The sequence below is a fragment of the Muntiacus reevesi genome, chromosome 15 (genome assembly GCF_963930625.1).
Source record: "Muntiacus reevesi chromosome 15, mMunRee1.1, whole genome shotgun sequence".
Taxonomy (NCBI): Eukaryota; Metazoa; Chordata; class Mammalia; order Artiodactyla; family Cervidae; genus Muntiacus; species Muntiacus reevesi.
The window spans coordinates 42,774,387-42,792,079 of record NC_089263.1 but is presented as its reverse complement, the minus strand read 5'-3'; the positions used below and the strand labels follow the sequence as shown (position 1 = coordinate 42,792,079).

The window sequence follows — 17,693 nt, the reverse complement described above, 5'->3', positions numbered from 1 at the left end:
ATATTGCCATTCAGGCTTCAAAAATATGAGGTAAAAAAAATGAAAGTTATGTACAAAACATTTAATTGTGAACTCTAACCAAATTCACAATTTCAACTTAAATGTCAGAGTTAAGATTTTCTATGGCAAAATTATCTTAATTATTCCAAGTTAAACAAAAATTCCTAATACTAACGGTTAGGTTACTCTATCATGTGTCCCAACAAAGGTATACTTCTGGGAACAGTTTTAAATATTATCTTTTTGTCTGCCTTTTAACATGATACATTGGTCATTTTAAAGCATAAAGAAAGTTAACAACCCCTTAACTTATAATGACTTTGAAGTTTATTGTATAGCACTTTTATTGAGACATCATGTAACTACTGACCAGGACTGTTTACAAAGGTAATGGTTGGCCTTTGAGACAATTAAAAACTTTTAAGTACTAAAATTTTACATCATGATTTGTTTAACTTCAGAAGTGTTATGATGGTTGAAACTAACAGAAAAGAAAATCTAAAGCAAAAATATAATGATTTCCACAACAACCATATATTCTTCCCATATGAAAGGGAGGAAGGGAAAAAGAAAGGAAAGAAAAAGAAAAGGAGGGGGGAAAAGACAAGAGAAAGAAAGGGGGCAAGACAGGCAAGAAAAATACTTTTTTTTTTCCCATTTGCAAAAAGGAGGGGAAATTCTGAGGTCTCAGCAAATAATGTAATCAACAGAGTCAGTTTATATTAAGGCATCTTCTTTACATGTTATTGAATCCCATCATGCCTTTCATATTGCCAGCAGCACCCTGTTGAAATTGCCTCATCATTGACTGAAGTCCTGCCATACCACCTAGAGTGAGAGTGGAATAAAATCAGATAATTATTATACAGAACTTGAAACATCTGCTACTTTTGCCTATTAAGTACTTAAACTTCTAAAAAATATACTGGGTTCTGACTGCAATTTGGTCACCAGCCGTGAAGTACATAAAAATTTGTATTATCACCAGTATCCTCATCTATAAAAGAGAATAAATAACTTACTTCATCCTGTTATGAGGAATACAAACTACATGAAAAGATCTTAGAACAAACAGTGCCTAACACAGTAGGGAGTCAGTAAATTGAAACAAAAATATTTTCCTCTGGGAAGTCTGAGTCTTATAAATAGTAATAAACTGGAGTGGTGGTTAATGCACAGGACTTCAAGTAAGAAAACAATTCATCATTATTGAATATCTACTATATGCCCAGAATTGTACTAATTTCCTGACAAGATATGACTTGTGATTTACACAAGAAAGTGAGGTTCAGAAAGGTTAAGGAACTTTTCATAGGTTACATGGTAAAAATGGAACTTGGTTTTCAAAATCGTTACATAATTCCAAAGTCTTATCACTAAAACTATCCAGTTTCTAAACTAAGGCAAAAAGTCACCAGAAGAAGCATTAACAAAAGATGATTAGGGACTTCCCTGGTAGTCCAAGGTGGTCCACATGGCCACGAAATGAAAAAAAAAAAAAAATACAATTTTGGGACTTCCCTGGTAGTCCAGTGGCTAAACTTCTGTGCTTCCAATGCAGGGGGCATGGGTTCGATCCCTGGTCAGGGAACTAGATCCCACATGCCACAACTAGGACCCTGTGTTTAGCCAAATATATATATTTTTTGAAAAGATGATTATGTAGCTTGCTCAAAAATCACAAACAGCAGCAGGGGAGTGAATGAAACCTCAGCTTAAACAACACTATCACAACCATTCCACTTAGAAATTAGATGGGCCTTTTCCACCATACGCTGTTTGATCTGATTTTCGATTAACAACAGAAGGCTTATTAAAACTCAACCCTTATAAACTAAACCATGCATTAGCAACTGGCAACAACTTTGTAATTACCCATATGATGAAGAACTCTTGGATCCATCATTTTGGCCATTTGTTGATTCAATTTTGCCATCTGTGACTGGCTCACATTCTTAGACATGTCACCACCTAAAAAAATTTTTGCGTCAGTATAGACTGTAATGTAATCAGGATATCATAGAAATTGAGTAAATATAAAGAAAAACCCTATAATCTTACTCTAACACAATTGTTTCTATTTGTACATATTCCCTTCTAATCTTTGTCCCAATTACACATATATTTTTGAGAAAGAAAAAGTGAAATTCAATATTAAGGGACATTTAAGAGGCTTTTAAGGACTAAAATTTTTTAACACTTTTACTTATACCTGTGAAATGAGCCACTATAAGCAAAAACCATATCCAGTGGTTATTAACAGTAAGCTGTAACAATTGTTTAGTAGTGATATGGTATAATGCTGAACAAAAAATTTTAAAGATATGGGTTAACTGGGAATGAGAATGGAAGACTGATAAATGGTTATGAAAGAATGAGTCTGAGAGAACCTCAAGATGTATATATCTAAGAAGTTACTATAAATAAAAAGCTTCAGGGAATAGAAAAAAATATAATGAAACTCCATTTATCAGTGAATTTCTACACACTCAGTGAGATTCTACACCAAAAAGGCAACCAATGAAAGAGATGCACAATGGGGCAGAAGAGAGAAAAGCATCCTTTAGAAAATAACTGCTGTTCTCTTAAGACAAAGAGATCATTGATGCAACAGCAATGAATAAGTAGAGCTTGCTTCAGCAAAACTATTTATTTCAAAGAAACATTAACTCTGGTACTTCTCAGGAACATTTGTGAAAATTCAAATCAAAGTTGACCCTGATTCTCTGATCAAGGCTGGCTAATATGAATAAATTAAATGAATTAAGAACTACGAATGAAAGAAGATACATTTTTATAAAACATGATAAAAATTTTTTCAAGTTTCATAATTAATAAATCTGTGGAAGATGTGAATTCTATGACCACTGGTGATTCATTTTAAGTTTCTGTCTCTGAGGACTTAAAACTTCAAAAAATTATTAAGGCTTTGGTGTGACAAGGATGTGCACCAAATTCACTGCCCACTTCATCTGGTTGTGCCTTTACTGAGCAGTCAATCCTTAGATAAGATCTGACCAACGGCTCTGCAGTAGCTCTATCATGAACAGTCAGCGTCATTTGGGAAAGATGTTAAACTGACTTAATGTATTTATAAATCACTATCTGAAATAGCATGTGGTGTTAGGAAATATAACCAATTTTAAACAAGTTTGTCTAACTTTTCTCCTTTCTCACAAAGAAGAAAACAGGATATAGCAGGCAAGAAAAATAAGGAAACTGTCAAAAGACGAAAGGTGATATGTAAATACTCATCTGTTTTAGAAAGCTATTCAGTGATATTATTCATCTTTGAAGCTTCCCTAATCAGTATTTCTTAAATAATGAATTCACTTTAATAGTGCTTAAGATAGAGACAAAAATTTAAAGACAGGGCTAGGACAGTTGACTTTAACTCTTTGAAAAAACAAACATCTTTTTACCTTAGATGATACACAGCAAAATACATTCTAGGTGGGATAAAAAGTAAAATCTAAAAAAAAAAAAAAAAAGCCAGAAAGAGGAGAAGAAAACCCAGGTGACTACTGTGGTATCAGAGCCCCCCTGGTGGCTCAGATAGTGAAGAATCTGCCTGCAATACAGAGGACATGGGTCTGATCCCTGGCTTGGGAAGATGCTGGAGAAGGGAATGGCTACCCACTCTAGTATTCTTGCCTGGAGAATTCCATAGACAGAGGAGCCTGGGGGCTACAGTTCATGGGGTTGCAAAGAATCAGACATGACTAAGTGATTAACACTTTCACACTGTGGTACCAACATGGGGAAGGCTTTTATGAGCATAAAAGAAATCACACCAAAAGATTTGGTTGCATTAAAAATGAAAACTTCAGTTTTAATTAAAAATATAAAAATGAAAAGGCAAATGAAAAACTGGGGAAAATATTTGCAGATATAATCCAAGAATTTTAAAGAGTTATTACAAAGCAATAAGGGAAAAAATAAACAGGACAAGAAACCTAAATAAGAGGGGATTCACCAAGAAAATTCAAACTAGTAAATGTACGAAGAAATGTTAAATATGAGTACTCTAAAACACATATTGAAAAACTGACCGTTAAATTGGAAAATACTGAATTATTACCAAACTTACTCAGCATCTCCTATGTTTCTGACCAAAACAGAAAAAATCCCTGGCTTCATGGGAGTGAACAGAAACTGAAACAAGAACTGATACTGATACAGAACTGAGAGTGATATATCAATCAGCCTAAACATCCGACAAAGATGCACTTGTGCTAAACAATGATACATACATAACTGGAAAAATACCTTCTGTCTAAAAGTTATACTTTGAAGAATACTTGACAATATGGAAAAGAAGTTAAGATCAGAAGAAAACACTAGTTATATCAAATGTTATTTGCAGTAAGACCCATGGGATTCACTGGGGAGTGAATGTAATGGGTGTTTTAAACTTTTTCTTATATTTTAGCATAGTCTTTAAATTTTCCTTAATATATAACTTCACACAAAATCATTAACTGTGATTTTTTAAAAAATATTACTGTTTATTACCTTGAATCTGAAAACAGATAAATCACAGATCACATGATAAATCTTGGAAGTATTTGAATAAAACATGAAATTCAGCAGTATATTTTCTGATACTAGCAGTTCTTCCTAACTTTAATTTTTAGATTCTCAACCTCTTTCTTTCCTTTCAGAGTGTCAAATAATGATGCGCTTGTTATTCCTCTTACCTTTGAAAAGTCCTTTGATACCTCCCATCTTTTTTACCATCTGTGCAAATTTGGTATATTGTGTCAAAAGTTCTTGGACATCTCTTGTTGACACCCCTGATCCTCTTGCTACTCTTTGGATTCTTCCTGGTTGTTTACTGAAGACCTTGGCACCATCAGTACTGTCTAGTTCTGTAGGCAAGGGTCAATTACTCTCATGTACACACAATTATCATTCACTGTCAAAGCAGTTACATCTCAATATCTCACATATAGAAAAACAAAGATAATGGTCAAACCACCAACCAGATTTAACAAATGCTGTTATCATCTGCTGTGTCTGCCTCTGATTTTTAAAAGCTAAACATGGAATATATTCAATAGAGTATTTATAATGTTCTTAAGCTATAAAAACAACAAAACAAATACACACATACTTACCCTACAGAAAAACGTCTTTTCTTTGAAAAAACTTTTTGTCCATCCTTTCCATATTTCAAGTCCAAGTGCTTCTCAGAATAAATACCAGAAGTATATTTCAAAAAGCAACAAAATTGCTCACCTTAGCTCTAAATAACTATTACCCTTTAAATCATAAATTTAGGCAAATAAACAAGTAGAAGTAGGTAGGTTCTATCTATAATCAATAGAATAACTTATATTTCAAGTAATTACTACTAATATTTCAATTCTTTCTATAACATAAAGAATGAACATAACATAAACACCTCCAATGTTTTGGTAACTCTTAGAATACAAGGTCCATTTCTCAAGGTGTTAGTTGCGTACAATCTCAGGTACAAAACTGCTATTATGTCTGTATTCTCTCCACAATATCCCCTAATAAGTGATCACCTAACCTTGATCTTAACAACCACAGGCGAGATGACCCACTATCCAAATTAATTCAATCTATACCATTCTATTATGCCTGTAATTATGGAAAATATTTTCCCATATTAATATGAAATACATCTGTCTGACACTTCTTCCTATTTTGCATAGATGTCTCCTTACCAGGCACAAAGAATAAGGCTTTCAAGTTATTTCAGAGTTACCATGTGAATTTTCCGCTAGGTGACAAATATCTAACTCTTTTGACTGTTCCTCTTATAAGATGGTTTAGCACCCCATTAATCATGCTGATTTCCTAAATACATCTTCTAATTTGTCTATGTCCACTAAGCATATTGTCCAGAAGTGAACTGAAATCTACGGGAAGACTGATTACCAATGTAATACAAACAAAGATCAAATTATCTCACAATAAACTTACAGTCCATTAAAACCTCTAAATCCATTTCATAAATGCAGTTTTAAGCCACATCATTATGATAAAATATTTCAAAAATGTGTATCATATTCCTCCCAAGAGCTCAAATGGAGTGAGAGAATGAAGACAAGCTAATAACAGCACGTCCTGGTAAGCAGTAAGACTGAATTTAACAAAAAGCAGAAGGGACATAACTCAAAGAAGAAAGGAAGTAAAGAAAGGCCCCATGCTGCTGGTTTCTCTTAAACTGTGTAGTCTTGAAGGACAAGTATGAGGTAAGTAAAGAAGGAAAGGAACAAGGGACATTGTAGGAAGCAGAACATGGATTCCCAGAATAAATGAAATCGTTTTGTGTAGAAGGAACCAAGCATGGATAAGAGCTGAGAAATTAAGAGGTTATAAAAATAAGAACAAGATTATAGCAGAGCTTATGTGCTAGGCTATGGAAGTCGCACAGCTGTGTCCGACTCTGTGCGACCCCATGACACAGCCCGCCAGGCTCCCCTGTCCATGGAATTCTCCAGGCAACAGTACTGGAGGAGGCAGCCATCTCCTTCTCCAGGGGAATCTTCCAGACCTAGGGATCGAACTCAGGTCTCCTGCATTGCAGGCAGATTCTTCACCATCTGAAACACCAAGGAAGCCCTATGCCAGGCTGAGGAGTTGGGAGTTAATCATTAAGACAACAAAGTCATTGAAAGATTTTGATCCCAGAATTGTTATATTTAGAAAGATTGTTTTTATGGCAGTGAGAAAGACAGATTAAAAGAGGAGTGAAAAAAGAGAACGGGATATGTCAGGAGGCTACTGTAGCAATCCAGGTAAGAAATGATGAGTGTATGAACTAATGCAGGGGACAGAGAGGAGAGAGAAAATACAAGAAATATTTAGGAAGTATAACTCACTAAGTCTAAGGTGATGTTAAGGTTTCTATATTCTACCTGAAGTGAAAAATACTGATATGAATAGACTGGGATAAATTTAATATGTATATATACTGTAATACCTAGAGTAACCACTAAGAAAAGTAAAATATACCAAAAAATATACAGATACAATAAAACAGAATAGTAAATAATATTCAAACAATCCATAGGAAAGTAAAAAGAGAAAACAGAAGAACAAAACTCAGAGAGAAAAAACAGAGCCAAAGATAAAATGGCGGAATTAAATCCTAATATATAAGTATCAGTTAAAAGAGGTTATCAGAATTATTTAAAAAAATTACCATGTTATTGATATGAAATTCATTTCCAGCATAAAATAGGTAGGTTAAAGGTAAAGGGATGGAAAAAGATATACAATGCAAACAACTAATTAAAGAAAGCTGGAGTGGTTGCATGAATAGCAGATGAAGTGGACCAGGACAAAGGAGGGCACTACATACATAATGATAAAAAGTCAAGTCAATTCACTAAGAAGACGAAACAATCCTAATGTGTATGCACTCAACAAAAGAACTTCAAAATACATGAAGCAAAACTAACACAACTGAAAGGAGAAAAGTTAGGCATCTCAACACCTCTATATCCATAATCAATAAAACCACTAGACAGAAAATCAGCAAGGATGTAAATCTAAGTTGACACCAGTTTCTAGCTTGGATGACTGAGTAGATGGATGGAAGTGTCACTCACCAAAGGAGAAGAACTACCTTTTGGAACTTATATTCCTCAGAAAACTCTCAAACATGTAATAGAGATACTTGTCCCCCATTTAGTGAGCATCTAGACAGGAAGTAATCTAGAGTACAGACTCTCAAGCCAGAAGCCCAGCCTCTCCATTCCCTAACTAGTGACTTTGGCAGATTACTCAACTTCCCTGTATCCTGACCTGTAAAAGCTAGATTGGATTTTGACCCAGAATTGTCCCTTAAGAGTTATTGCTGGTTAATGTATGTAAAGTGCTCATGACAGTGCCTAGGCAGAGTAAATACTCTAGATAAGGCTGCAGTTATTAATTCTACACACAAAAATTTTTACAGTGTTGAAGATAAAGAGATGAGAAAGACACAACCTTATCTGGGTTACTATGAAGGCCAAGAGATCAAGAAAGGGGTAGAGACTATAAAAAATAATCAGGTAGGATATATAGAAGTGGTATTATTCAACAAAAGGAACACAATAATAAGAAATACTGGCTGAGAACAACAGAACCTTGTGGCATATATTCCTTTAGGCTCATTGAGGATGAGATGAGTGAAAGAGACTGCAGTTAACAAGAAAAGTAAGGGTAAGAGTGGAACTAAAAAAGTAACAGAAAATAAGAATAAAACATCAATGAACATCCAACGTTGTAACGGTCAAGGAAAAGATTGAAGTCTCCACTGGAGTAGACCCAGTAGAAGGTTGTTGGAAATCTTTGTATAATCTGTTTCAGAGCAATGGTGGGTACAGAAGTCAGATTTCAGTAGTCTGAGGACACAAACCATTTTTTTTAAAGAAACTTGACTGAAAAGAGACAGAGTAAAAGTATAAGTGAGAAGTAAAGTCCAGAAAATGTGAAATTGTGAAGTTAATGTTTATATGCTGATGGATGAAAAAAATCAGTAGGAAGAAGAGACTGGACACACGGGAGAGAATTTTACTGATGGAGAAAAGCCCTTGAAAAAGTTTGAAGAATGGCTTGTGGCTGTCACAGCCTCATCAGTAAGTTAGCCAAAGACTGAAAAAATTCAATGCTAAACACATGTATTTCTTTGTAAATAGAGATCAGATGATAGAGTAGAAGACCTGACATGCTTGCTGCACTGAATCAGAAAAGGTGCTAAAAAACTGGGAAAAAGATGATGAAGTCATGAGTCTAGAAATACTCATGGGCTGAGGACCCAGAAGTATAGGAGGGAGGGATAATCTAGGATTAGAGAGAGAGAGCAGTATACTTGAGAAGACTGAAACCTCAGAGAGCAAAGTAAGTTGGTAAATATTGCTTAAACTGTCCCTCTCTTCAGATTCCCAATTCCTGTGAGCATATTAGAGGTCTGAGAAGACATGCAATAAATAATGTACCAGTTTTTTTAAAAAACCCAGATTATCTGACTACAGGACTCTCCTTTCAAGTTATTTATCAACACTGAAGAACTGGTGTTCTCACCACAGAACTCATTTGGAGAAGCACTGTACTTAGACATTTCTCTCAAAGATGAAGTCAACCCAATAATCACACCTTTTGAGCAAGAGCTTTCGAGCAACTACAAATCTCCCAAATAATAATCACTCATTCTAAATTTTTTCCCATCTTGTCCACAAGAACACAGTGAAATTCTCAACTTGCTAATATTGAGAACACAGTCCTCCAAGTCAAGAAATCTGCCATCTTACCTTGATCATTCATACTATCCATTATTGTCATTAATTTCTTTAGCCTTGCCATTGACTCTTGTTCATTTCCTTTGCTCATGAAATCTGTTCCAAAACCAGGGATCATTCCCTAAAACATATATTTAAACATAAAAATCAGTAATAGCTTGAGATTAATTGTTCACATTTAACTAATGGCTTTAATATTAAGTTTTAAAAGTAACTATTTTTACCCAAATATTAAAATAATTAAAGCAAGTGTATCCATTCTTACAAATTGTAACAAAAACAACAGAGGTTAGAAAAAAACTTTTTAGGATAACTAACCAAGATCTGACTGAAGGGGCCCATTTTCATGATATTTTGAAATTGCTCATACATGTCTCGCAACGTAAACTGACCTGAAATACAATAAAAATGATGCAAATATATTAGAGAGTGAACATTTCCATTCAATAAAACTAATATTTTCCTTAATCATGGGCTCATCTTGAAGTACACTTAGAAAATATCCAATCAATAAATATTCACTGAGAAGTTGCATAAGATTACAGGATGAATGCTGTGGAGACAGATCCTATCCTATAGAAGCTCATATTTTATCAGAGAAAATGGACGTAAACATACACAGGAAATGCGAAAACAAAGGTAACAATCTATACATACTAGGATAACTGAAATTAAAAAATCTGACTACACCAAAGTTAGAGGATACAGAAAACAAGCAGAACTCTCATATATTGCTGATGAAAATGTAAAAATGGCAAACTGCTTTATTTTTTTTTTCCATTTATTTTTGGCAAACTGCTTTAATATTTAGAGTTTCTTAAACAGCTAAACTGTCAATAAACTGGAAAATAGGTCGACTCTGGATGAAATACTTAAAAGAACAGGATACAGGTAAGTAAAATCACTTGGATAAATATCAAAAATATTATGTTGAGTCAGGGAAACCAGGTGGGGGAAAAAAAAAAAATATATATATATATATACTCTAGGATTCCTATGTGAAGCTTTACTGGGAAGGGGAATAAGCAAACTTCCTTGAGTAATGGAAATGTTCTGTTTCCCAAGGAGCATTTGTCAAAATTAATGGAATGATATCCTTAGAATCTGAGCATTTCATTATTATGCAAATTAACTCCAGTTAAAGACTATTTTCTATTTTTGTGCTACGATATAAAAAAGAATGTACTTGGTTTTAGGCATTCTGAATTTGAAGTAGCAGTAAAATACATCAAAAGAAATGTTATAATAGGCAGCTAGAAATATAGAATTAAACAGTGGTAGAGCAGGTTAAGGCTGAAATGCATATTTGGCCATTATACAGAAATGACAATGGAAGCTAAGATGATATAGGAAGCCCACTGTCATGGAATCCAAGTGTAGAGTTTGAAAATATAAAAGGCGGATAACAATGTTAAATTTGGGGAGCCCAGAGAAAAGAGAAAGGTCACTACATTTGGAAGTAAGGAGGCCCCTGAAGCAAGGGCACAGACGTAAAGAGAGACCTAGGAGTTAGAAAGCAGGCTGTCTGGGAATATATTAGAAACCAGTCTTCAACTTCAAGCAATGAAGACAGACATCAAAATAATTGTGATGAATAATACAATAATTACAGGGTCCAGTGGAAACACACAGCAGGGGTTTTAAGTCTAGGGATAAGGTAGAACATTCCTGAAGCATATTTAAGTAAAGACTTGAAGTATGAGTGAGTCAGTTTGGGTGGGGGTAAAGGAGGACAGAAATAGGAAGAGAGGATAACTGACAGGCAGAGGGACAGCAAGGTAAAAAAGACTGTAGCGTACATTTGAGAAACTGACAGAAATTCAGCATGACTGGCACATGGAATGCTAAGAACAACGGTGTCAAAACACGACCCAGAAGATGTGGATTAGATGGTGGAGTCACTCAAAAACACTCCAAGGGCAATGGGAAGACACTGAAAGATTTTAAGAAAGGCAGTAGTAATAGGATCAAATTTGCCTTTCTGAAAGATCATTTTGGCTGGAGTATAAAAAAACAGGTCCAAGGGAAAGAATCCCCCAAACTGCAAAACCTGTTAAAAGCCTTAGAATAAACAATCTAGATAAGAGATTAATTTAAATAGTTGCTGGGAAGTAGGGGATGGAATGGAGATAATTAGGAGGTAGAATCACTAGAACTAATAATTAATGGAAAAAGGACTGGGCAGAGTGAGGAAGACATGAGTGGATGACAACACCCAAGTTTCTGACTTTGGAAACAAGACAAATGATGTTAACTTTCATAGATGGCAACACAGGTGGGAGGTTGAGATGGGAAGATAAGGACAAGTTGAAGTCAGTATCTAGGGAACATCCAAGCAAGCAAACATACAGATATGAGTCTGAAGCTCCAGGTAAAGATGATAACCTAGAAATGATCACTAGAAAACACCAACATCTAAGATGGAAAGACATAGGTACCTGACAAGATGAGTGAGAAGGAGCAAAGGCAGGATAGTGTGTGGTCATGGAAATTAAGAGTCATGTCATTTTGAGAAAAACAGAAATGATCAATAATAGTATATGTTAAATGTTCCTGATGTGCTAGACATTATATATATATATATCAGATCATCTTCACAACTCTATGAAGAAGATACTTAGTATCTTCTACTTTTTACACATAAGGAAATTGAGGTTATTTTTAAAAGTTCTACGTTGGGTTAAAAAATTTAAGCTCTTAATCATACTTTCACAGGAATTGTCTTCAATGTGAAGAAAATGTGTATTTAATCTCTTTTAAATTTCTTTTTATGTTTTATTATATAAATATAAAACTTATAAATAAACAAACAAATCAGAAAAGAATATTTTAGCTTAAACAAATTCCAAAAAAAAAAAAAAAAAAATGCTGGGTGGAGGATTTGCTCGAGGTATCACTGAGTTAGAATGAGTTTAACATTAGCTAAAACTGTATTGAGTTGTTTGGACGATTAAGAGATGTCCACTTTTATCTTGAAAGAACTAGTGGTAGAACATTCAAGAGTACTAAGTTTGTCATGTAGAATTTTGAGGTTTGGTGGATCCACCCTCCACCTTCCCATATTTAGATATTATGCCAGCCATATAATCAAATTTATTTCACTGCGGGATGTGTTTTTACTTTAGAAGAAATGAAAAAGACAAGATTTGTGAAATAAATATTTGAAGACAATATACTCTGGCCAGCTCTTATCAGTTGGTATTGCTAGAAGTCCAGAATACTTTAAACCTGATTTACTCAACCTGGGAACTTTCATCATGGTCTGATTACTTGCTCAAAGACATAGATGTCAAAATTTTAGGCAACCTTCTAAACCTTGAATGAAACCATGAATGAAACTATGACTTAAAGAATAATACATAGAAAGGTTAATTGGAAATAGTTTGGGATAAAACTTGGATCACTTTGCATACAATCTTCACTTGACATTTTAGCTACATAATATGTACTTTGAGTATAACATCAAGCTTTAACAAATATTTAAAGATAAAATCATGTCAATAAGATACTAAAAGGCTCATTTTTATATTTGTTTTAGATGTTTTAAATAGTTGCAATGGCTTAAAAAAATGATGATTTAAAATGTTGCTTGTAATACAGTTTTGCCTGCTAAATTCTCCACATTTTGTAACCTGTTTTATTTCTTCGGGTGTAAAGCGTTTTTGCTTAGTATTGTGATATTGTATATGTTTTGTCCCAGTTGTATAGTAATGTTTCAGTCCATCATCCAGCTTTGGCTGCTGAAATCATACAGCTGTGAAGACTTGCCTTTGTTTCTGTTAGACTGCTTTTCAGTTCTGTATTGAGTATCTTAAGTACTGTAGAAAAGATGTCACTTCTTCCTTTAAGACTGTTTTGTAATATATAAGGACTGGAATTGTGTTTTTAAAGAAAAGCATTCAAGTCTGACAATAATACTATCTGTGTTTTCACCATTCAAAGTGCTGTTTAGTAGTTGAAACTTAAACTATTTAATGTCATTTAATAAAGTGACCAAAATGTAAAAAAAAAAAAAAAAGAATATTTTAGCTTACTTTTAACCTGTTTTACTCCAAGGAACCCAATGAAAGCTTCAATACTAATCTTAAGGCAATTTGATTATAAGAAAGAAAACACTCAATTCTACAGCTGCTTAGATGACTGAGATTTAAAATGATCTTTATATAAATCATCTAAAAAATAAACACTGGAAGAACTGACTTTAATGGACTTATCACTTCAAAAAAATTATAGTAGCTCTATCAAAAGAAAACAAGGGAAGTCATCTGTGATCAGATGCTTTTTGTTACTCATATACCATGTTTCAACTTCTCTATAAGTGCTTCATTGTCATCCAACTTCAGCTCATTGACTTTATCTATCAGTCCTTCAATGTCACCCATACCTATAAGAGCCAAAAAAGTAAAATTAGCAACTAATAGTATACTTGTTATATTGCTACATTATGCAAAATGCATGCACATATATAAACCTGTGAGATAGGCAGCTCAGGTATTTCTACAACACTTTACAGGTTAGAAATTGAAGCTAGAGAGGTTAAGTAACAAAGCACTGCAGTCCAGGGTTTAATTCCAAATTCCATGCTCTCAAACATGAAAGTTTTGCTGCCATTATCACTGCTATTACTACAACCACATACTTCTGTACTGTGCTCTAAAACTTTCCCAAGGAACTTCCCATCCAGTAGCTCTTTTTTACCACTCTAAACATGGGAAGCAGGTTATCATCATCCCTATTTTGTAGGTGAAGAAGATAAATCATAGAAGGAAATTATTTTCCTAACTAGTCAGTGAGAGGGCAGAATTAAAATTTTCATCTGTCCTAAAAAGCCACACTATTTCTTGGATATTTGTCTATATCCCCACCGCTGTACACACCAAGAAGTTTGCTGATGAAAGGTTGTGTTTTGAAAGGTTCAAAGTCATCTATATGTTCCCCTGTACCAATGAAAATAATTGGACTTTTTGTGGCAGCAACTCTGCAAAGAAAAAGAAAACACAAAACCTCAAAAAGGAAAACAAATTTCTAGATTTCAAAGCTTATTAGACAAAGGAACATAGCTCAAGCTTTTCACTAGCTAAAACAGAACTATAGATATATCAGAGGGACTCCAAAATTCTGTTTCTATTTATACTTCCTTCACAGACTATATTAGGTCCACTATTGGAACAGATTTTTAATGATTAATAAAGTCATAAACATACACACACACAGTACGTAAGTCCACAGCACAGGACAACAGTATTAATGATACTTACGCACTGAGAGCACCGCCTCCTTTTGCATGGCCATCAAGTTTTGTCACTATCACTGAGGCTACATCTACTTTATCTTTAAAAGCCTTAGCCTGGGCTTCACAAGCCTGTCCAATGGAGGCATCCATCACATAAACAATGTTATCTGGTTGCTAGAAAATTTAAATAGAAAAGATATGTATTTTAACTGACCTTAAGTAAATTTCATCAATAGAAGCTATAAAAATATTTATTATAATTATTCAATCAATAAATATTTACTGTAGAAGTAGTATGTATTAGGCACCATTTAGGTCTTCAAATGGAGATGAGTAAGAAAATCCTTGTCTTTATGGGGCCTACACTGAAGTCATTGGAAACAGATAAAAAATAGGCAAATAAACACTTCGTCTAGTCAAGGCTATGGTTTTTCCAGTAGTCATGTATGGATGTGAGAGGTGAACTATAAAGAAAGCTGAGAGTCAAAGAATTGATGTTTTTGATCAGTGATGTTGGAGAAGATTCTGGAGTCCCTTGGACTGCAAGGAGATCCAACCAGTCCATCCTAAAGGAAATCAGTCCTGAATATTCATTGGAAGGACTGATGCTAAAGCTGAAACTCCAATACTGTGGCCACCTGATGCAAAGAGATGACTCTTTGTTAAGACAAAGTGTCTTATGTTAAGACCCTGATGTTGGGAAAGACTGAAGGCAGGAGGAGAAGGGGACACAGAGGATAAGATGGTTGGATGGCATCACTGACTCAATGGACATGAATTTGAGTAAACTCTGGTGATAGACAGGGAGGCCTGGCATGCTGCAGTCCATGGGGTCACAAAGAGTTGGACATGACTGAGCGACTGAACTAAACTGAACTGAAACATTTAGAATGTACAATTAAAATGGGATAGAGAAAATCAGTTATGAGGTGTGGAAGACTTCTTTCTATAGGGTGGTCAGAGAAGGCCTGTCTGGAGGTAAAATTTGAGTTGAGATCTGAATAAAGAGGAAAAAGTTAAGCAATAATCTCAAGCAATCACACTCCAGGCAAATGGAACAGCAACTGTAAATGAGAAGAAGAAAAAGCGGAAGAGTATGGGCTGAAACCAAAATGGATAAAAACAGAGGTGAGGCTATTTCCCTCGGATCTGCTCCACTAAATCAAAATAATGGCACGGCTAAAAACCAACTTATTAGCACTAACCATTAACTAAAGAATTACTGCCAGCACGTCAGTGGCAAATATGGGCTCATAGTATGTGCTACAGATTACCTATAAACCATTTCTTATCCTAAGTTATTTCCATCACTATTTTAAAGTGACACTAAATGATGATTAATATTTTTAAATGCTTCATTTTGAAAATCTTTCAAAATTCACCTAAAGCAAATGTTTCTAATTTAAACAATTTACAGAAAGGAAATTCAATAGTTACTAAAGGTTATTCTCAATTTATTTGTTAGTTTTTCTTATACATACTAATAAGATGATTAAGCAGTAGAATTTCCAATACTCATGAAAATTTCATATCAATGTAGAGAAGATTAAGTCCTTATCATATAGATAAAGGAGCCCAAAACAGAAATAAATTACTTGGAAACTTACAAGCAAAAAATAATTTATATGGTTCACAAACTCAGTTAGGTTTTAACTGAAGTCCTTATAATGTTGTTACATTAAAGTTACTTACTATAGCATTAGCAACTTGAAGCATTTCTTCAAACAAAGAGTCTTCTTGTTTATGACGGCCACTTGTATCAACAATAATAATTTCAAAGTTTTCATTTTTGAATTTCTCCACTCCTTCAGAGGCAATGATAACAGGATCCATTTCTGTATAGCTATTTAACATGGAAAAAATGATTTAACAACCACAACAGCAAAACATTCAAATACTAGTAATTTGGAAATTGCAAGTATATCTTTAATCTATTCTGAAAAAGTCATATTGATCACAATTTCAATTAAGTACAAAATCCAGTAAGTATTAAATATGACAAGCCATTTAAAGAGCAGCATGAAGCAGTATCCAGTCTCAAAATTATGAAATCCCATATGATTCTGCTTTATATCTTTCCTGAATGAGTTGTGTATCCCTCAATTTTTTTTACATTTTCTTTAATAACTGAACTTGTATTATATAGTGTTTCATAATGCTTTTCCACTTAACAGTCTTTTGAAAGCATTTTTAAATGAAGTATAGTTGATGTACACTATACATTATAGCTATACAATACAATGAGTCACAATTTTTTTTTCAGCTGACATTGTTGCAAATGGCAAACTTTCATTCCTTTTTATATCTGAGTAGTATTGCACTGTATTTGGGGAGGGGGGATGTGTGTGTGTATGTATCTCAATCTTCTTCATCCATTTATCTGTTAATGGACACTTAAGTTGCTTCCATATCTTGGCAATTATAAATAATGCTACTATGAAGACTGGAGTGAATGTAGCTTTTCAAATTAGTGTGTCTTTTTTTCCTCCCAAATATATACCCAGGAGTGGAACTGTTGGGTGATATGGTAGTTCTATTTTCAGCTTTTTGAGAAACTGCCATACTGTTTTCCACAGCTGTGGTACCAAGTCACATTCCCACAAACAGTGTACAAGGATTCCCTTTTCTCCATATCCTCGTCAACATTTGTTATTTGTGTTCTTTTTGATAATAGTCATCCTTCTGTAGCACTTTGTAAAACCATTAAATATTCTTGAACCATGTGACTTTCAAGTTATATAGCATTCCATCAGATGGCTATGCTATCATTTATTAAATAAATGCCTTACTGTTGGCCATTTAAGGTTTTCTAACTTCCTGGTAATAAAAATATAGCCAATATAAATAGTATATAATGTTGTTTCTTCCCAACTATGATACACTCCTACAAGCTGAATTTGGATCAAATGGTTTGTTCATTAAGGCTTTTGGTTTTTAAAAGTCTTCACAAAACTTTAATTTCATTGCTATTATATTTTCATAATCCTCAAAACTCTATTCAACTTGAAAATCAAAAAATAAGATTTTTTTTTGTTTGCATTCTTTTGATTAGTGGCAACTTTTAATACAGATTAATGTTGTCAAATGAAAGGATATATAACATTAAAAAAAAAGTTTTCCCCTAAATTAACAACACAAATCAAGCAGAAATACACTTAATAAAAATATATGCGAAACTTAAAAGAAGAAAATTAATATAT

The 17,693-nt window shown here is 33.9% G+C and overlaps 1 protein-coding gene across 4 annotated transcripts in view; it reads right to left on the bottom strand.

The window, feature by feature from the left end:
• Positions 1-17,693, bottom strand: part of LOC136147245 (signal recognition particle subunit SRP54) — a 68,127-nt gene that overhangs the window by 29,249 nt on the left and 21,185 nt on the right. For 3 of the 4 annotated variants that reach the window (XM_065906557.1, XM_065906556.1, XM_065906555.1), the window contains 9 exons: positions 16,186-16,336; positions 14,519-14,667; positions 14,138-14,238; positions 13,558-13,644; positions 9,579-9,652; positions 9,273-9,381; positions 4,701-4,871; positions 1,876-1,971; positions 305-828 (listed from right to left, as the gene is read on the bottom strand). In XM_065906557.1, the coding sequence (XP_065762629.1) occupies positions 737-828; positions 1,876-1,971; positions 4,701-4,871; positions 9,273-9,381; positions 9,579-9,652; positions 13,558-13,644; positions 14,138-14,238; positions 14,519-14,667; positions 16,186-16,336 (1,030 nt within the window). In that variant the 3' untranslated portion in view covers positions 305-736. Of the gene's footprint in view, positions 1-304; positions 829-1,875; positions 1,972-4,700; positions 4,872-9,272; positions 9,382-9,578; positions 9,653-13,557; positions 13,645-14,137; positions 14,239-14,518; positions 14,668-16,185; positions 16,337-17,693 lie in introns of those variants that run through there. The other variant, XM_065906560.1, reaches the window with a different exon arrangement.